Raw genomic sequence first — 22,004 nt, 5'->3', positions numbered from 1 at the left:
TGAGAAAGACACGTAAACACAGAGATGGGGGCTCCATCAGCAGTATGACTAGCCCCTGTCTACTTGACCAGGACTGTGGAGGAAGTGACATTTGCAGGATTGGGTGGGGGGCCACTGAGAGGCATTCCGGAAAGGAGAAGAATCCATGAAGGGCAAAGGTCAAGAGAGGGCTAGAGGCTGTTTAGGAAACCATATTAAAATCAAATGTGATGTGTTACACTTTGTGATTAGTTGATTAATTCCGCAAGTCGTCATCAGAAGAAATTAGAAAACTGTATTCTCTGTTTCTGTTTCCCCAGATCTTCTCCTTGGGTAAAACTCCGTGGTTGGTAAAATGGGTAAAAAAGTGGATGTAACTAGACTCCCAAGATATCCCGAGAAATATGGAGCCAACTTTGAAGGGAATCCATTTCCTCCCTAGGCTTTTTGATTAAGGAAAAAACAAAAAAAGCCAAGGTTGTAAGGAACTGTAGCAACTATGCAAAGTTGTCAGGGGTCCAAGAGAACCACAAGGCCATATAAGTAGATAAAAAGGTGAGCCTGGGGCGGGGGTGGTGGGGGGGAGAAAATAGCTGACCCAGATTAGAACAATGGCCTCATAGACACTCAAAAAGGAGCATGGGGCAAAGGAGGGACCGAAGGGGGAGCGCAGAGGACCTGGGGAGGGCTTGAATCTCCGAACAGCTAGACAGAGGCACTTGGGGCTTCAGGGTACACATTCAAGGGAGAGGAAAAGCGAACAAATGGACAACAATACCCCCTTTCCTCTTCAGCCTCTGCCCTGGCAGGCTTAGCCATCAGTGGGCCATCTCAAGTGGAAGAGCAGGAGAAAGCTCCTAATTCTAATGAGTCTGATGCTAAAATTTGGGGACCCTCAGCTCACCCTCAGTCACTCAGGGAGCCATTTCCTAGCAAGAGCTGGCACAGAGGCCCTCTCTGACCTGGGCGAGGCAGCTCTTCTTTGTCCCCCTCCCTGAAGCCCTTGCTGCTGAGCTCCACGCTAGATTCCGTCCGCGAACACCTGGGGCCTGGCCAGAGACTTGTCTCTAACGGAGTGAGGTCCTGGGCAAGACTGTGAGGTGTCTCGGTGGAAAAATCCCAAGTGCGCTAGATGTCCTTTGCAGTCTTGAGGTTTGAGCTTTGAGCTCTGAGGTTCTAAAAGCTTGGTAGCCTCAAAGTAGAAAACCAGCTCCCCTCGAGGTGAAGTGAGAAACATCACTTCAAAAGACAAATGTTTGTGGGGACAGTTAATTATTTATTTTTAAATTTAAAAAGTAATTTTGTTATATTAATTTTCCACCCCTTTTTTGGGGGACAGTTAATTTTTTATCCTTATTTATGAGGTCAATATAAATCATGGCCTATGTTTGGGAACAGTTTTGGAAGACTTTCACTGGGTCTTAATTTTATTACACCTACCTAGCTTTTAAAGACTGTCCCTATTCAGTCCTGCAGATGCTCACAAGTCACAAAGAAACCTAGGCTATTATCATTTGCAAATACTGGGAATTTTGGAAACTCTCCTAAGTCCTGTAGCTAGATAGCGGCCAAGTTGGGACTATAGCCCAGCCTTCCTCATCCCTGGCACAGCCAGCGCAGGCTCCTACCGCCGGGCCTCGCGTGTCCTAATTTCCTTCATCAAATGTTCATTAGGTGCTAACCATACATTTAGTACAGCACTAGAACTTGTGGGAGATGCTCTTCTGCAAGGAATTTCTGATCCCACTGGTAAAGCTGGCCTTCAACTGCACATCATAAGCCCCAGCCCCATGGCATACAGTAGAACTGGAGAGTCCTACAAGATGAAAGGAAAACTGTTCCTTGACGCTGGACCTCTGCAGAAGCCAGTTGGGACAGATTTGGGAAAAGAGCAGATAGAAGGCCAAAAAAGAGAGTTGAGACACTGAGGGAAGCAGTAGGAAGGGGAAGACAAAGATGCGGTCCCAGCTCTCTTGGAGGATTGGGATCATAGTTGCTATTGTCGCCTTTCAAAGAACTGGGCTTTGTTCCAATTCAACTTTCCGTTCACAAGTAGGTATTTCCTTCAGGGGGGTGGGGACATGGCAGGCTCTGATTCCAGAAGACTGAGGACTGTCCTCCTTAGTTAGAAAGGGGGGGTGTGTGTGCACATGATTCCTGTGCTGCCACATTCCTGCGTCAGCCTCGGTGCGGGGTACATTGGCAACCTCATGATGAATTTATGTCGAAGAACTAAAAATAATCCTTTAACCTGCTTCAGAGTTCTCCCTTACTAGGGATTTGGTTGTAAAATCTTGCTGGACGGGCTGCTGTTGCTTCCTACTGGTTGAGTGTGTTTCACTTAGTGGTTAGGGGTGGAAATGATTAACTGCTAAAGACAAGGGTTTTCTTTTCTTTCTTTTACAATGGCAACCTGTTTCTCCCTAATCTTCTAATGTCTTTGTTGAACAAACAGCATTTCAATAAGAGTAAACAAAATATTTTAAGAAGAGCTGTCACCATAAACACCAATTCTTTTTGTTTTTCATGTTTTCTTTCCCTAGTTCTATGTCCACATTTTTGTGCATCTATATTTTTATCTGATTATAATCATATTGTTGATAGGGTTATGTAATCTGGTTTTTTGCTCTAGATTACACCGTAGACATTTTTCATGTTCTACAGACCTTGTGATTCTTATCTAATGGCTGCATAATATTCCAGAGGACGGATGTGCCATTATTTGAGTTAGCCATTTTTCTGTTCTTGGCCATCCCGGTTTTGGTCAGTTTCTCACTCTCATTCAGCTCATGGATTTAGATGCTGTTTCTAGAGAGACAGAATATGTCTTTGAAGCGATTGGCCTTTGAAACTTGAAATAAACAAGTGGCTCTAGCAACACTGTGTGTCCAGCAGAGAAAAAGACAGTGCAGGGTGTAAAAGCGGCGTGTGGATGGTTGGCAGGCAATAATTCTTATGGCTGGACAAAATATCACCAATGGTTTGTAACTAACATACCCAGTGATATTCATTTCCATGATTAATAACCAAAGCCTTAGAAACACTGCTACACGGTGCCGTTCTAGCCTCTCCTTTTCTGCCCCCTTTGGCCAGAACCGCATAAAAGGGGACAACATTGCTGACACTTTCTGCAGTAGACTAGTAATTTGCGTCCCTTGATTTGGCTTCTAAGCATGAAGGCAGGATGCCAGGAGGCATGTGCTGCTCTCTGGGCAGAAGTAAGCAGGTCTCCTGTTGGCTTTATGCTAGCAGGTGAGGGCAGGTGGAATATAGAGTGGGTCGGGGTTGTATGTAGAACGGATGGGGGTTATTGTTATATATGGCAGCGAAGGGGTAGTATTTATAGCAGGTGAGGGGAATATGGAGGTATACACAGCAGGTGTGTTGGGGGGGCGGTATATAGAGCAGGTGGGGGGGTGGGCTGTGTACTGAGGGTCAGGCCAGCTTCTCCCGTATCCTCCTGCCGCAGGAATTTAAGCCAGCCCTGTAGAAATCATTTCACACCTTGCAGGAGAGAAGGATTTGGGGTCCGGTGGCAGGTGTCCCAAGCCCTGAAGGTGGCTGCACAAGGCAGAGCTGAAGGGCGGGCCGCGGAGGAGAGCCCGTGGCGAGCGGGGGGCAGCCTCTCTCTGGGGCTGTAGGGCCTCAACTGGGACCGGACTGGGACCTGGGTGGACGCGGGGCGGGCCGGGGGCGGGGCGCGCGGGGGGCGGGGCCCGGAGGGCGGCGGGGCGGGGCACGTCTGCAGCCGCCGAGCCGCGGAGCTGTCCTCCGCGCGCGTCCCGCCCGGTCCCAGTGCACCGCCGCGCTCTCGCCCCCGCCATGCTCCTGCTGCTGGGGCTGTGCCTGGGGCTGCCGCTCTGCGCGGGGTCTCTGGAAGACGCGCGGACCCGGGATGACACTTCGGACCGAGTAAGTAGAAGTGGGAGGACCTAGAGGCGGCCCCGGGCGCAGGCTGCCACCCCTTCCCGCCGCGTTCTTCGGGCGCGTGGCTGTTGGACAGACTCCCTTGAATGGCTGCAGGACGCAGGGAAGGGAGAGATCACCCCCACCTCCCGTCATATCGTCACCCCTTCTCTGCATTCCCCAACCTTCTGCTCGCAAGCGTCCCCATCTGTTGGTCACTCTTGGAGAGAGTTTGGATGAACTTTCCGCAGAATTGTTCCTGGGGTTTGAAAGCCCCGCAGAACCAAATCTTGGTTCCTGTTGTGGATGGTGTCAGTTTTGAGAGCGAGCCCAAGCTAGCTACAGTTTCTCCTTTAAGATGCACGCATGGGGTGGGGTGGTGTTGCTGTTGTTCCTAGCAGTTCAGAGAAAAACACCATCTAGAAGTTGCAGACTCTCCTCCACTTTCCCCATCTGAAAACCAGGGGGACTTGACTTTCCCATCAGGCTCTTAACAGTGGGTTAGCAGTTCAAAGGTGGCTTGATGGTCCGGGAGGACCAAAAACCCAGTGTGCACTTACCGGAGTTAGCAACTTGTGCATCTGCCGGAGTTTGTGTTCTGAAGGGCTCAGCTCACAGGTGGATAAACGCGCAAGTATGAGATCTCACTGCCATGCCCGAGAAACGGAAAAGCTTTTTGAAAAATATAAAAGGAACTGACCAAAATATCAATGGGCAGGGGGCGGCTGTATCCCAGTTAAAGTAGGCATCTCCTCGTACTGTTTCCACACGCATCACAGAATCGTTTAGCTTAAAGCATATTTCAGATGATGGGAACAAGAGAGAAGTAGGCATACTTTTCCTCCCCGTTCTCCAGCAGCTCGCTTTGAAGAGCACATCTGGAAGACGGTTCCTCTCTTGTTGACTCTGCACAGGGATGTGTTTTCTGCACAATGAACGAAAGGGTCCTTCTCACATAGCGTCGTCAGGAGGAGTAACCAGGACAGATTCGAGGAGGGTGAAAAGTAGAGGGGGGAAAGGGCCAGCTTTGGGTCCAGAAACTGTGGGAAATAATAGGGTTTTAAGGATTGAAGAGTTAACACTCCTAAAGCGCTTGGTACAGTGGCAGCACTTAAGTTCACTCTTGCCATCAGGCTTGGGCTGCTGAAGCACAGCGGGAAGGATTTGGGGTAAAGAGCTTGAAAGTTTTGGGGGGGGCAGAGGGAGGAAAGTGTGGGAGGAACCGAAACAAGGATTCTGTTTATGAGCTAGGAGGAGGGATGAAAGCTCCAGCATCTGGCAGTGCGAGTAAGCTTCACACTAAACTTTTCCTGCATAGAATAACATGGCCTTGGCCCATTTTAGCGATTTCATGCTGCCTTCAAACCATAGCGCGATTTATGCGTCTTGAAAATGACTCAGACAAAAATTCCCAAGATAGGAAGTTCTATGAAAGTTTGCAAATTTTACCTTTTTATCTCTATTAAAAAAAGAAACAAAAAGCAACAACGTGCGTGTGTGTGTGTGTGTGTGTGAGAGAGAGAGAGAGAGAGAGGGAGAGAGAATGAATAATGTAGGATTTAAGAACACAGGTTCCAGAGTGTTCTTGTCGAGAACAAGCCCTCCTGGGTCCAAACCCTGGTCCTACACTCTCCAGAGAGTTACTTACTCTCTGTGAGTCTCTGTTCACTCATCTGTAGAATGGGATGGTGAAATAACTCAGTTAAAAGAATCTTGAAGATTGAAGCTTTGAACAGTATGTGGTGATGGCCTTAGTGCTGACTCTCCATAATTATGGTCTTCAGAATTACACGTAAACTTAATTTGTAAATGTAAACGAGTATGTCAATTTCATGTAAATTTTAATGCCCAAGAACATGCCTGTTAGCTTGCATTGTCACTTGTTGCTTACCTTCAATTGGCAGTATTACTGATAACACCTTAAATTCAAGTTCCTTTCTCCTCTCTGACCCTTCACCCCATTTGTAGACAATATTACCCATAGCAAGAGACTGCTCTCAGCAGTGGTCTTCGAACTTTGGTATGCAAAATGGTACTCAGGGAGCTCATCAAATACCCTGGGTGGCTCAGTAAGTTAAGCATCTGCCTTAGGCTCAGGTCATGATCCCAGGGTTCTGGGATTGAGCCCCATATCGAGTGCTGCTCAGTGGGGAGCTTGCTTCTCCCTCTCCCTCTCCCTGCTGCTCTCCCCCTGCACCCCATCTTCCTTGTGTTCTCTTTCCCTCTCTCTGTCAAGTGAATAAAATCTTAAAAAAATACACAGACCCCCATCAGATTAGATCCATTAGGTTTGGGGGGGGGGTGGCTGGGTGATTCTGAATTAGATGACCCAGTGACCACACATAGAATAATACTGCTTTAAAAGAATCTTTCAGGAAACTAATATTAAAAAGGAAGTCTCTTGTATAAAATCAGCCTGACGCAGATTTATCTCTTTCCTAATTTCAGATTGATATTGTGTCCTTAAATTGGGATAGGGCTGTATACCTATTACTACAAAAACAGTTTTTAATTTACAGAATAGCGATAACCACTAATAGACTGAGTGTTCCTAATGTTCTGGAGAGTTCGCTAGCGGCTCTGTGTAAAAATAGTGAGAAGCAATGGAGACTATGGTGGGAGCCAGGGGGAGCCAGACTGCCCGGGGTTCAAATCTGCGTTCCAGCACTGACTGTGTGTACCTGGGCAAGTAACTTAACCTCTCTGGGTCTCCGTTTCATTGTCTACAAGACAGAATTATTACTGAGATTGGCAGGGGTGGATCTAGGTTTTTAGAGGCAAGTAAAGTTTACATCATTGGTAAGGCCCTCTTTGAAGAAAAAGAATATCCAATTAGGACTACAAAATTTAGGTGCTAAAATGAACATGTATTTAGGATGATAAAGAGATCACAACACAGGCCACCTGTTTACAGTCTGACAGACACCACAGACATCAGCCGTTGTTGAGGGACTGTGCGAGGGAGGGATCCTGACGCTTACATTTTATTAGCTTCTAAATAATAATAAAATAATAAATCCACTCTTGCTCTCACAGTTGCTGTGAAGATTTAGTGGATTAATTCACGTGAAATACATGTATTCAGTAAGCACTAAAGTGATATTCGCTATTTTCATTGTTTATGGAGCGCTTGCTTAAATCTCTGATGACCACTGCAAGGAGAGTCTCTGTTTGCTTCCTTCCCAGGAGAAGCAAGGAAGCTCTCCCAGGGAGAGTGACACCAGAGTGACAGGTGCAGAACCTGGATTAGAACCCAGGTGTGCTGGATGCCAAGGCTGGGCTTTACAGACTCCTCCAAAGACCAAGCCACTTTTGTATTTATAACCTAATAGAATTTGTTTCAATGTGCTTTTTATTTGCGGCTCCTGGCATACGGGTAGTGTTCAATATATGCCTGGGATACCGCATTGATGGTGGGGATACGTTTCTGATAACCTGAATTGAGAATTTCTGGAATTTTAGTTATTTTAGAATCCGCCCCTCAGAACCAGACCTCTGCATCTGGAAACACAAATCAAGAATCAAGAAAACAATTTTTGTTTTTGTTTTTGTTTTTGTTCTTAACTCTTTAAAAAGTGAAGTTACTAAAAGATTTTGTGAGCTCCAGACCACTCAGGACTGTCTCCTTTTATGGGCCTGGCTGTGATTGTTACAAAGGAGCCATCCGATGAATGGGAAGGAGGATATTGTGGGAGACAGTCCAGAGATTTACTCACTCTCTAACCAGCCATCTCCTATTTCACTGAGTAGAAGGAGGAGGAAGGAGAGGGCGTATTGAGAACCGGGTCTGTGATCTGTATGTGACTTCATTTTCCTACCCAGCAGTCTTCCCCACACCTTGGATGCTCTGTTGAAAGCATTCTTGCCTTCTTGCTGTGCGGGTTCCTGTCAGAGACCCCAACTGGCTCTCTGTAGCTAACGACTGGCTGGCTGGTTCCATTTAGGAAGATGGGATCATGGGAGGGAGACCTAAGCTTTTTTTGGGGGGGGCAGGGTTCCTAAATCTCCTCCTTATTTTCCTAGAGGCAAAGTCCAATTCCCTTGTTTTTCGCAGGTGAAGAAAGTGACTTGTCTAAGTCCAGTTGCCTTCTTCTTCTTCTTTTTTTTTTTTTCCTTATAAACCTGCCTGGAAATTGTTGGGAATTGTAGCCCAAAAGTGAAGTTTCTTCTTCCATGGCTGAGGTTATGGGCGCCCCGAATTGCAAATGGTCATTAGCTAAACATCCTGCATCAGCATTACTCCGAAGGAATAAAACTTTTGTACGAGGCATGTCGAGTTACCCAAACAGGAATCTTCCCAGAGGACTTGTTCTCAGCCCAGGTGACAGGCAGTGACTGCAGTGATGTTCCAACCCGTGGCCCTAGATTCCGTGTTAGGCCCTCTAGCAGATTTCGGAGGCCCTGGCTCCTGAGTTCCTGGCTCTTGGTTTTGAGATCAGAACACCCCCAGGGGGATGGGGGCCAACTGGTGGGTAGGTTCCCAGTACAGAGCCCTTTAGGAGCTCATCACTTCTGTCCCCAGATGAGGGTGTGGCTAAGGCTGGCCCAAACGCAGCATCCCTTGGATCTGTTATGGGACCCAGACATCTCTGTACAGTCAGCCTGGGTCATTACGGCACCCATGCCAGGAGGGAATGTCTGTGTTCTGCATCTTCTGAGTTTCTTTCACCCGGGTTAGAATTAGGTTTCACTCTTTTCCTCTTTCCCATGCTCTTTCCCATTTATGGACTTTTGGGAATGTTCTAAGAGTATTTCCCTTCTCCTTTAATCGTGATCCAACACTGTGATAAATCTGGGGGGGGGGGAATACAGTCCCTGTTATTCAAATTATGAATATATAAGCAATGCCTACACCATCTTTCGCCCAGAGCTTGGCTAACTGATAATGTAGATGGGAGATTCTAGACTCCACATCCCCAACAGTGGTATTGCTACATTTTCTGTGCGAAGGAAATCTTGCCCAACCCTCTCCCTCCTGGTAGTGAATGCTGCTTAGTCCATACAAGTTGGAGAGGCGGTGGTAGACCTCTGAGGCTATTTCTCAGCGTAGTTCCTGTATTGAACCTGATGCTTTGTCAGTTTCTCCCGGCCCCTCCCCTTTTTTAAAGATTTATTTTATTTATTTGACAGAGAGATCTCAAGTAGGCAGAGAGGCAGGTAGAGAGAAAGGGGAAGCAGGCTCCCTGCCTCGCAGAGAGCCCGACTCAGGGCTCAGTCCCAGGGCCCCGGGACCACAACCTGAACCAAAGGCAGAGGCTTTAACCCACTGAGCCACCCAGGCGCCCCTCTCCTGCCCTTTCATCCCACTCCAGTAATGCCTGTGCCACTGGTTTAACCGTACCTCCAATGTAGAGCCTCCCACGGTTACTCCGGGGCATAGAGAACTCTCCTTTTTTCCATTTCCTTTGTAACTTATGAAAACTATCTTTTCTATTAAGTTTTCATGAGTACGTTTCTTTCTTTCAAGTCATATACTATGGTCCTTGACAGCAAGGATCATGGCTTACATTTCTCAGTTAAAATTGTGGCCTGGACATCTTCTGTTCCAATGCTGAAGAAACAAGCTCGGTTCAGTAGTAGAAAAGAACTTTATTTAGGCCCTCTCTGAAGTCTGTGATTTGGAGCCTCAAGCTCTCGACATTACTACTCACGGCACCCTTGACAATGGACGGGAGTCAGTTCCATATCTGTCCTGAAACTCTACTCCCAAATTCTTGTGAGGCTTTGGGAAACATTCGAACAATAAAAAGGATCAGGAATTCCTAACTAAAACCAAAGATGACGACATTGGTGTCATTTCCAGTTCCAGTCCTAGCTGGCACCGGGAGACTCTCTGTACTGGGAAGCTTTGATTCTGGTTCCGTCTCTTTTAAACTTGGACTGAAGCGTTGCCATAGCGATCCCCTGAGACATCAGATAGTCATCTCAAAAATGAAAAACCAACTTCTCTTGTTCTCCTTAAAGCTTGTTTATTTTCTTGGAAAAGCTATTTTACAGAGGAGGAAACTTCAAAGAAAATACTTGAGATCAATCGCAGATCTTAATACCTGAGAGAGGTTGGGCTTTCTTTCTGACTTTAGCTGTTAAGTGGTCCCCAGCCTATTCCACAATTTGAGGAAGGGAAAGGCCCGGCGTGAACTGGCAGAGCTGGCAAAGACCTTGCCCAGAATGCTTATTCTGGCTTTCTGTGGACAGTATCTCAGGCAGAACACCTCGTCTGAGAGAGAGAAACTAGTATCATCCCACTAATTGGTTCTCATTTGGACTCAGGGTGGCGGATTTTAAATCTTGTACTCTCTCTCCTGTTCCATGTTCTATAGAATAGGAGGCTCTGTAATGGCTTATAATGATAGTTTACAATAGTATATATACCATAGTGTGTGTGTGTGTGTGTGTGTGTGTGTGTGTGTGTATGTGTGTGTGCATTCCACCCTCCTGCCCAGGGTAGATCAAGGGAGGATAGAGATTAAAACAGTTACTGTTATGACTTTAGTTTACCAACTGGAGATATCTTTATTGTTTCCTTTTCTGTTGTGGAAGTAAAATGTGTTAATTACTGAATAACTCAGATAACACGGGAAAGTTTCAAGAAAAATAATTCAGCCACCCAAAGGTGGCAGCCATTTACACTGTGGTGTACATTCTACACATACAAACACTTACGCTTACAAAAATTAGATCATATTAACTGTAAGGTTTTGTTACCAGATATAGTCACTTGAAATGTGTCATGGATATATTAATCAGGATAGGCTAGGTTATTCTGTGGTGACAAGGTCTTAAAAATCTCAGTTTCTTAAATACCACACACTGACTTCTTGCTTATACAACCGTCCATCTTGGGATGATGGCTGTCACTTAGGAAGTTTGGCTTCAGAAGCAGCTGCCATTTCACACGTTGCTAATTACTGTACCAGAAAGCTAAAACAATTCTGTAGGATCATACATCCGTAGTGAAATCACTTGATCCAGGAGTGACGAATGCCACTTACATTCCTAACTTACTGGCGGAGCTAGGTGCATGGCCATCTGCCTTCTCACAACGGGCCCAGATAATGCAATACTTCTGGCAGACAGCTAGAGAAATATTTGGTGGACAGCACTGAAGTCCAGTAAAGTGAATGTTTGTTGATGCCAGTAAATAGAGATAACACCATTCTTTTCTTTTCTTTTTAAAGATTTATTTATTTATTTGAGGGAGAGAGAGAGAGAGAGCACGAGCCAGAGGGGCAGAGGGAGAGGGAGAGAGAATCCCAAGCAGACTCCCGACTGAGTGGGGAGCCTGGTGGGGGCTCGATCCTACAACCATGGGATAATGACCTGAGCCAAAATCAAGAGCCTTATGCTTAACTAACTGTGCCACCCAGGTGGTGCCCCACACATCATTATTTTCTATAGCCATGTAATTAGTCCATGTATCATAATATACTGATTATACTGAATAATATACTGAACCAAACCTCTTTTTAAAGATATTTTAGGCTATTTCTAATCATTAACAATTGTTTTAAAAGTTCAAAAAATTTTCTTACTTTTTCCCTCTTACAGTACTCTTCTGTAAGTAGAATTTCTCAATTAAAAGGCATGCGTACCGATGGGAATGGAAAAATGTTGCAGCCACTTTGGAAATCAGTTTGGCAATTTCTTAGAAAGTGAAACTTAAATTTACCATATGACCCAGATAATCTACTCCTGGATATCTATGTCCAACACAGAGACTTGCATGTGAATGTTTATATAAGTTTCACATTATTCATAATAGCCAAAAACTGGAAAAATCCTGAACATCACCTGGCAAATGGATAAACACAATATGTTATATCTGTACAATGAAGTATTATTTAGACACGAAAAGGAACGAAATACCGATAAATGCTACAACAGGGACAAACTTGAAAAGGTTATGTTAAGTGAAAAAAGCCAGTTATAGAAGACGATTTATCATGTGATTCCATTCTTGAAATGTCCAGAATGGGCATATCCACAGGGACAAAGTAGGTTAGTGTTTGACAGGTGACAGGTAAAGGGTATGGGGTTTCATTCTGATCTAGTAAAAATGTTCTAAATTGAAGGTGGTGATGGGTACACAACTCTGACTATACTAGACAACATTGTTGTGCACTTTAAGTGAATGATTATATTGTCTGTAAGTTACACAGCCTTGAGCTGTTAAAAAAGAAAAGATCTGCATAAAGACCATATTTTTCAAGTTTTTGATCAGCATTATCAAATTGGCCTCCAGAAAGGATGGTTTATTACTCAGCAATATTTGAACAGTGATTTTCTATGACTAATGTTCAACCACCAGCTAGGACTTTTACATTAGTCCAGAGTGGCTGATCCCTTAATACAAGTTTTTTAAAATAAGGATTTTATCACCTTCCCATAGCCCTCCTCCCCATGTGGGAAAGTACAGTTTAAATAACCAGAAAAAACACAGTGAGAAAATTCAAGGTAAGTTCAATTTTGCTTGCAGAGTTTCCAAAAGTTTTGAGTTGAATAACCGAGCCCCTCAGAGTAGAACTGAATACATTTACTCACTGTAAGAGACACAATAGCAAAGAGCTTCAAGGCAGAAATAGAATAAAATGAAGTACAGATATTAGATGAATTCTTTGCTCTCGTCATTTCGTGCTCCTCCGACAGGTGGAAGAACATGCAAGTGACGAGGTAGCGCCGTCATGGTCGAAGCAGTTAACCAGGGTGGAGGGGGGTGGGTTCCACTGCCAGGCCCACTGCTCCTTCATCAAAGGTCCAATCTGCTTTTCAGGGTGGACTGTCTCTTCTGTGAATTTGAATTGATTTTAGCCCCCTCGTGTAATGCATTTCACAATGACCTCCCAATCCTATTTCATGACTCTTTTCTCCTTGTAGGTTGGACCCAGGGTGCCAAGGCAAGTCCGACTGTTGCAAAGGCTGGTATGTATATTCCAGGGACAGCTTCCGTGTCTGCGCCCTCACTACTCTGTATATTTTGAACCAGGCCCTACCGTCGCTTGCGGCTCCTCCAAAGCTTGCAAAGCTGCTCACAGAAGAATGCTGACATTAAACAGCATAGCTTTTATAAGGCTTGCTTGAACTGGATTTTCTTTCTGGAAAGAGACCTGATTGTTTCAGTAGGGCTCTAAGGACAAAGGATGGAGTTTCAGAGCCTTTCCAAAAAATGAAAAAGCTTAAATAACCTGTACTTTTTATGGCATTCTTACACAAGAAATAAAGGCTTTGTAGTGAAGTAAACAACTGAAGTAAGCAAAGAATTCACGTTGGTCATCTACAGCTCCATGGAATGGAGTTGGGCAAGGCTCTCGGTGTGTGTTGGAGGCTATCAGATTGGAATTTGGGCGTGCGTTCAGGAAGTTGAAGAGCTTATTTGATCCCGTCTCTGTTCTTCCTTATCCCTGTGTATGCAGAGATGGATCAGAATGTGGGAACATGCCTTCGGGCCTGGGATGTGAATTTGGCAGCAGTTCTCAGGGGCTAGGCATCCCTCCGGGGCCTCTCTACACCTGGGCAGTGTCTGAGTCGGTTCTAGCTTTACCACGACCCATGTCACGATCAGTACCGTCTTTGTCGGGCTGCGAAGTTGTATTCTTGTTAGTCCCTGCTTGGTTCTCCCTCCTCCTCTCTTCTCCCAGGTTTGTTAATCTCATAATCATTCTTCGGTGTTTGTCTCCACGTTCACATCATCACAGACAGCCATAGACAAACATAAACATGTCAAGAATTGCAAAGAATCTGGACTTCCCCCAACTTGCAAGCCAAGGAGAGGGTTTGTTGCCATTGCCTGGATGCCAGCCGAGCACAGGAGACTCCTGGGTCAGAGACAGAGGGCGATCACTGCGCGCAGAATAGCCATACGGGAGAGCCAGTGTTTGTATCATTCCTGGGATCTGATGGGCACGTTCTCTTCATCATTCTAGATATTAAACCAGCTTCCCCTTTGCTCTGGAGGGAGATCCCACCTCTTCCAGAGCTGTTCAGTATTCAAGTATTCAAACATTCTTGAAAAGACAATTCAGAACAAAGGTAGTTAGAGCCTCTGCTCAAAAAAGCGTGCAGAAATACCAGGGACTCCTGGAGAATAGTGGCCCAGAAAGACCTGTACAAGTTTTCTTTTGTTCATGCCTGCCTTCAACCCAGCTGGTACTTTTTTGAATGCTTACTATGTCCCTTGCACCACTGTAGGCACTGGGAAGGCGGTAATGAACAAGACAGACCAAAGACCCTGTCTTTCATAGACCTTGAATTCTGAAGTGGGGCAGAAATAGACGAAAAAGACAAAGTGAATAAATAAATCATAAGCGTCTCAGTAACAGAGAAGGTGACGGTGCCATTGAAAGAAAGAACATGCCAGAAGATGGTCGAAATAGAGACATTCGCATATATGAGATTTCTGATCATCGCTGCCAATCAGTGGGATCATACAATGACAGCTGAGGCTGGCCGAGGGTTTGCTGTGTGCCTGGCATTGTTCTAAGTGCGCCCATGTCATACTCAGTCACTTCTGTACCGTTCTTTGAGGTGTTAGACATGAGAAGGCAGAGGCTCAGAGGGATTGACTAACTCACCCAAGACTACACGTTTGGGAAGAGGTGGCAGAACCAGGATTTGAGTCACTCCTCCGGCTTCTGTGTGTGCTCGTAACACACATACTGCCTCGTCAAGGACAGATCTTTTGGTCCATTTCTTATTATTTTCAATCAATCTTATGTCACTTGGCCTAACTGTATCCATTCTTTTAGGTGGTGAAAAACATTCTCCGTAGTTGGCGCACCATCATTTGTTAAGCATTTGGCTGTGGACGAGCTTTCGATTTGTCTTCAGTTTTCTGACCCCTGTAAAAAATGCTGCAGGAGGGTTTTTTTTGTTTATTCTGTTATGTGGGTGCTTTTTAGTCTATGACCTAGATTTTCAATAGAAAGATTGCTGGATCAGAGGTGCATGGGCATTTTACATTTTGATAGCTGTCAGACTGCCTTTGAGTACTACTGCTCTTAATTCTGTCTTTATTAATTTCATTTCTATGAGCCATGATAAATATGCACATTTCTGCCACCAAACATATAATCACTCATTTTGGCTTGTCAGTCTCTTAGATAGAAAGTGTTGTCTCATTGTTCCTTTAACTGACATTTGCCTGACTACTTAGGAATTTAGACTTTTTCTTCCTATACATTTATTGGCCATTTACAGTGGTTCTTCTGGGAATTATTTGTGTGTGTGTGTGTGTGTGTGTCCTGTACCCATCTTTCTATTATGTCTTTAATCCCCCAGTGGTCAGTATGTTAGAGATCTTTGTATGGAGAGCTACTGTCTTCTGAATTGGAAGAATCCCCCCCACCCCAATGTCTCATTTGTTGATGAACTTTGTTTACAGTATGTTTTCATGTAGAAGTTTTAAGTTCCTTAGTAATAAATGAGTTCATCTTTTCTTTCTAGCCTTTGAGTTTTTGTTTTTGGTTTCAAAGATTTTCTCGACCCTTAAGGAAGTGGTGATGCAACATGGGGGCTTAAGTGGGTAGGAGAAGAATATTTATATAATTTTTATAATTTATAGATTTTATTATGATTTATGCATAATTTAATTTAAATTATAATTTTATTATAATTTATATGGTATGTATTATATAGAACGTATAGTATAATTTATATGTAATTTATGTATAATTGTATATTTATATAAATATAAAATTATATTATTTATATAATCACTTAGATTTTCTCAGACATCTCTAAGAATTTTAAAAGTCTTACTTTCACATACATTATGCTTCTTTTTTTTTTTTTTTTACCATGAACCTTGTGTATACATCCAGCTGGTACAAGCATGAGCTTCCCAGCAGTAGACCTGATGCTTCCTTCCCTTTTGCACATGTCTTTGGTGCCTCCACGTTACATATAGGATAGATTCCAAGGACATGTAAGGCCTTGTGTGATCTGACTGTGGTCAGCCTCTGTAGCTTTAGTTTATCCTGGGAATCTCCTTATGTTTTATGTTCTAGCTGTCCACACTAATTTGAAGGTCTCCAGATGTTCTCTAACTAATGAATAGAATGTGGACGGCAACAGCTGTTCCTCTCCTATCACTGCCAACTCATGAACCACAGGGATTGCTTGATTTTCTTTTGAATTAACTGGATACCCTTTTTATGACACTCTTTGGCAACACAGACACCAAGAAAATTTGTATTTGAAGAAGCAGGCGGTATCTTTGTATCTGAGTAGCGTGGTCCTTGACAGAGAGTGACCCGGTTTTCACTGTCATCGCTTAACCTCTCAGGGGCAGGAGCAGGTCTTGGCATCTTCTTCATAGGAGGTGTTCTAAAATCTGTACTTGGAGTATGTTTTAAGCAGTTATGGTAAGACATGGAGACCTGGAACTGCTCATCACAAAGGAGGAACTTTACACTCCTAGGTCCCTAGGAACAGGAAGCACCGTGCTGGTTTCTGGTTGTCCGGGATCTAGCTCTGGGGTGACTTGGGGAAAGGGGAACCTTGCCTTGGTGTCTGGGAGGTTCACCAAGGAGGCGGCTGGGAGTGTGGGCTCTGGACAGGTGGGCTCACACAGGAGGAGTTTGCTGTCTTTAGGGATTAGCTTGCCCTGGGAAGGACAGTCTCTTGAAGAGCAAGGCTCCAAACGCCAGAGCGACAAGTAGATAGAAAATAGAGTCAGCCTGCATGGTGCTGGGTGTTGTCATCTCACTGGGGGCTACGTATGTGTCTGTCGCTTTGGTTGCGACTCCAGCCATTGTGGTTTCTCTCTTGTTTCTCTCTTGTAATTTATGTATAATTATATATTTATATAAGTATAAAATATATATAAAAATATATACATTTATTTATTTATTTATATAAATATATATAAATATATAAATTATAAAAATTATATACGAGGTATATAGAGTAGGGTTTCTTTCTCTATGTAAAGGTGATAATTGCATTTTTTTTCCTTTCCTCTGATCATAGTGAAAGGTTGCTCAGTAGAATGTATTAGCACAAATGGCAATTCAGAGCTAATGCCACCCTCTGTCTACGAGGAAGTGAAATTGTGTCACCCGGGTGGCAAACACAGTCCCTAGGGAGGTGCCTTGTCTGAAAGTGTTCTGCTTCATGTAGCAACAACATGGGCTGGGTTGCTTTTCTCAAAAATGAGAGACAAACAGGTACAGTGAAGGTCTCTGGACCCAGGGTCCACCAACAGCCCAGTGCCAGCCTTCTCTGCTATAAAGTGCGGGGATGCTGAGTTATGAGGTTTTTAAGGGTCTCTGCCATCTCCAAAGTGATTTCTTCTAATGGTCACTAGAGAACCGTTAGACCAGAATAAGACAACAAAGGGTTAATCTTCTGGGAAGAGTCCTGGTTCTGACCAAACATTGCTCAGTTAATTTCCAGATGGCATCTTGGGTAATTCAGGACATCCTCTGGGTGGCTTGATGTTAAGTGACTCGCATGAGTCACACAGAAGGCTTTGGTCCCTTGAGCAGCTAATTAAAACACTCCCTGCCTCAAACTGCTTTTCCATCTGTTGAGCCTTTGTAGGAAAAATAATGGAGAAACTGTTTTGTCACAGGAAGACTTGATTTTGCCTCCGATTTTCCAGTTGACATCCCCAAATGAAATAATGAGTTAACTATAAATATGGAAAGCATGTTGGATTTTTAAGAACTGTGCATTGGGAAAAACTGAAGCAACTGTTTTATATCCTTGTTTTTATGACATTTTCACGAATCTCTGCCTTTCCAGGTTCTGTCCCTGGCTTGGGCATGTCGGTTTCCTGACAGTCTTGTGTACCTGTCCAGTGTTCTCACAAGGCACCCGTCTTTCTAATTAAACTGTTCAATTCTTTGTTCCAGGAATGTGCTAAGTAAGACTCCTTCCTGCTTCTATGCCTTTTGTGTTTTTAGAATGTTCTTTTGCACTCCTTCTCCACAAACAAATTCTATGTCTATTTTAAAACCTTTTCTTACTTTTACAGACCTCACTGATTTCTCTTTCTTCTGAATTCTGGAAGGTCTTCCAGGCAGTGAGTGAATATGTACATCTTTCTGTATCTTCCCATGTTGCTTTCTATTTTTTGCCCTTTCTTCCCATGGTGATCCTAAGTGCCTTGAGAGAAGGATCCACAGGTAGTATTCCCAGTCCTTCATGGGATTTAATCTAGAGTAGTGGTTAATACATTCGAGTTAATTACTATTTCTGTTGGGAGAATGTGTATTTTTCTTTCATTGTTCAAGATTTTAAAATTCAATTCCATAAATGGTTTCGAGTTTTACTCTATGCTGACAGCCATGGGCAAAAAATAAATAAATAAAAGGTATAATTCATGGCTCCTGCTCTTGTGTATGGTCTCAGAGGGGCAGGGGAAGGGATGAGCAGCTTGGGTGTGGGGTAGCTGTGCACATAAGTGGCTTTAGTAGCTTCTAGGCTGAGAGCGCTATCCAGTAGGGCAAGGGCTACAAGGCTTAAGGAACAGTGGGGACTCCTATGGGAAAACAGTAACTGGGCAGAAGCAATAAAACCCAAATAGTTTCTTGAAACTTTTCTCAGTCTGTCTCTTGGGCCCATAAACTATGTGTCCTATTTTTGATGTAATACTGTGGAAAATTTCAACCATATCCATAATCTTAATTTGAGGCCAAAAAAATTACCGTAATGGTTCATCTTAGTGTTTTTGTCAGGTGTCTTCTAATTTCGCATTTTAATTTTAAGTTTAATGAAATGATAATTGACAGTTATGTCATGAGGAAGGACAAGTCAGCATGATGTCACAAAGTGATGACTCTTCACCACTCTTGATTCTTCACTAAGTGAAGAAAATTCCAAATTATTGTCAGAACAGGGTTGGGCAAGGATCATCTACTGATGGAGCTAGATTTCATTTGGAGTGGCAGGCAGGTGGAGTTGTGCCCTGTGCTCCTCTGAGCTGGGGACTTGCTAAGTTCTTTTCCCAACTGTCCCTCTACCTTTATGTAAAGGAAGAAAGCAGTAGGTCACTGTGGCCCAGAGTCAAAGATTCAGTGAATTCAACTCCACCTCTCAGCGGCAAGAAAAGCAAAGAATCTGTGGTCATCAAAAAATTTTTTGTTCAATTTTTTCATGATTATATTAAAATACACACAACATAAAAGTTACCTTTTAAAACCACTGTAAAGTGTCCTGTGTAGCGGTATTAAGTACATTCACACCAAATACAAACATCACCACCATCCATCTCCAGAACTGTCTTTATTTTGCAAAACTGAAACTCTGTACCCATTAAACACTAAACGCCCATTCCTCCTACTCCCAGCCCCTGTCAACGACCATTCTCCTTTCTGTGTCAATGAATTTCATTACCTGATAGCTATTTCATAAAAATGGAGCCAAATAGTATTTGTCCTTTGGTGACTGATTTATTTCCCTTAGCTTAATGTCTTCAAAATTCATCCATGTTGGGGCACCTGAGTGGCTCAGTCAGTTAAGCATCTGACTCTTGGTCTCAGCTCAGGTCATGATCTACTGGTTGTGGGATCAAGCCCTGCGCTGGGCTCTGTAGTCAGTGCAGAGTGTGCTTGAGATTCTCTCTCTCTCCCTCTCTCTCTGCCCTCCCCCTACTTGTGACAGCTCTCTCTAAAATAAATAAATCTTTTAAAAAATTCATCTATGTTGTAGCGTGTGTCAGAAGTTCTTTCCTGTTTTTGAGCAATATTCCATTATACATATAAGCCACATTTTGTTTATCCCTCCATCTATCAATGGACACAGGTTGCTTCTATATTTTGGCTACTGTGAATAATACTGCTCTGACCATAGGTGTATAGATTGAGACCACTTTTAATCTAGTAGAACAGAGGACATCGATGAGCAGAATAGGATTGGAATAAGGAAAAAAGTCTAGTAAAAACAGTGAAAATGGCTGCTCACTCTCAGCCCTCATGTCATGAGGTAGTTGGGATTGGCAGGTGTGAGGGGCTGGGGGCATAGGACATGGGTCTGGTCTAGAGTGGCAGCCATCATTAATTAGTGCCTGGTCTAGAGTGGCAGCCATCATTAATTAGTGCCAGCAGCTCATGGTCACGAGGGAATGGGCAGCCAGAGTTGCCCCCACTATCCGTTCCAAGACAAATGGGCATTATGGACTTTCATGTGAATTTTCCAACTTTTAAATGTTGTCCCCTAGATGAAAAATTTTAAAAGATTGTGCAAGTCAAATAAAAATGTCTGCGGTCTCTATAATTTGAGATTTCCTCCTAAAATATACCAATCAGTAAAGCAACGTAAATGATACCAGGGTTTTATCTGTTTAAATTGTGAAGGGATCAGCAAACTTTTACTTAAAGGGGTAGATAGTAAGTACTTCAAGCTTTGCAAGGCTGTATAGCTTGTCACAATTACAAAACTATACAACTGCTCTATTTTGCAGCATGGAAGTCGTCACAGACAATATGCAGATGAATGGGTGTAAATGAATTATGTTCTAGTAAAACTTTATTTACAAAATCCTGTGGCTAGTTTGTCAATCCCTGGTGTAGCTGAATCAGAGGGCAGGGGCAAACAATCAGGAAAAATAATTATAAACTTTGATGGATGATAGGGGACTGGTTAATTAAAATATAGAGCATCTATAAAAAGAAAGTACTGTGCATCTATTAAAAGAAGAATGAGAGGGATTTGTTTGTACAGTGGCAGATTGCATTTTTCGAAGATAGTGGCACTTTGATATAACACTCCTTCCATTGAGGTAGGGTTTGGACCCTCTGCCTTTGAAATCGAATGTACTTTTGTGACTCTCCTGCCCAGGAGAGTATGGTGGAAATGATGCCATGTGACTTTCAAGGTTAGGGCATGAAAGGGGATAGAGCTTCCGCCTCGATGTTTTGGGAAATGTGCACACATGGAGCCTCTAGCCTCCAGTCATCAGTCGGACTAATGTGTGAGGTAGTCCATGCTGTGAGTTCACCTGACCTTGACCATGTGGAAGGACCATGTAGAGGGGTCCTGGGACAACAAGAGATAGAGAAATGTCAGCCAGCGTTGAGATGCCTCAGCAGCTCAGTCTTCCAGCTCAGCCACCTTCTGACTGCACACCCCCTCCCAAGTCAAGTCTTTCTAGAATTCCTGACCACAGAAGCCACAAGAGAAAAACACCATGATTGCTGTTGTTAAAGCACTCAGTTTTAGAGTGGTTATGCAGCATGAGGTGATTGGGATGTGCACAGATACAAAAGGATGACGCACTGTATCATTAGATGAAATTAGAGCAAATCAACACAGCACGTATTTATGGGAGGATAATACCAAAACCTGTTAGTTTAAGTATTGCCTCTGGGAAACAGAGCTGTTGATCTAGGGCAGGAGGGAGACCATTGTGTTTCCTTTGGTTTTCGTGTAATTTGAAGTTTTTACCATGTGCATATGTTACTTGATATTTTTTAAAAATTGGCTTACATTTTAAATAAAGTGGTGGGTGGTAATTCACAATTTTCTCAGTTCAAGAGATCTTTCTTTCTTTCTTTTTTAGCATTGGCTCCTTTTTACCCAGTGCATCTATAGAAATTAGAGTTGTGTGCTGTGGTATTGAAACCCTTCACAAATTCACATATTTAAGAATATAAGGATATTGGAGATAAGAGAATATGTTGAAACATGGATAATTTAGGAAGAAAACCTGCTTCCAGGGAAACATGAGTAAAAGTAAAACACTGCATCTCAATTTATGCTTTAATTTATCTCAAGGTTCCATTTGGGAAAGATGAGGAGACACAAATTTTAATTTAAAAATCCCCAGTGGGTTATTGTGCTCTTAAGGTCATTATCATTACCACCTTCCCCAACCTTATCTTCATGGTCTTTACTGGAATGTGTGTGTGTTTAAAAAATCTCTATATATTAAAGGTTTATTTATTTATGTTAGAGAAAGCTTGAGCATGTGCCCAAGTAGGGGGTGTGGCAGAGGGAGAGAGAGAGAATCTTAAATAGGCTCCAAGCTCAACACAGAGCCTGATGAGGGGCTCGATCCCACAAATTGGACTTAGGTCATGACCCGAGCTGAAATCAAGAGTCAGACGCTTAACCAACTGAGCTACCCAGGCACCCTGAAATGTTATATATATATTTTTAATGAGATCATTTAACAGAAG

The 22,004-nt window shown here is 43.5% G+C and overlaps 1 protein-coding gene across 1 annotated transcript in view; it reads left to right on the top strand.

Annotated features, from left to right (window-relative positions):
- Positions 1-3,756: 3,756 nt before the first annotated feature.
- Positions 3,757-22,004, top strand: part of LOC309857631 (inter-alpha-trypsin inhibitor heavy chain H5-like) — a 41,016-nt gene continuing 22,768 nt past the window's right edge. Inside the window, exons 1-2 of the mRNA XM_082750359.1 lie at positions 3,757-3,891; positions 12,760-12,804. Coding sequence (XP_082606485.1) covers positions 3,802-3,891; positions 12,760-12,804 — 135 coding nt within the window. The 5' untranslated portion in view covers positions 3,757-3,801. The remainder of the gene's footprint in view (positions 3,892-12,759; positions 12,805-22,004) is intronic.

Source organism: Mustela nivalis (genome assembly GCF_964662115.1).
Source record: "Mustela nivalis genome assembly, contig: HAP1_SCAFFOLD_1002, whole genome shotgun sequence".
NCBI classification, from domain to species: Eukaryota; Metazoa; Chordata; class Mammalia; order Carnivora; family Mustelidae; genus Mustela; species Mustela nivalis.
Note: the sequence above shows the minus strand (reverse complement) of the source record. Positions and strands in the feature narration are given on the sequence as shown.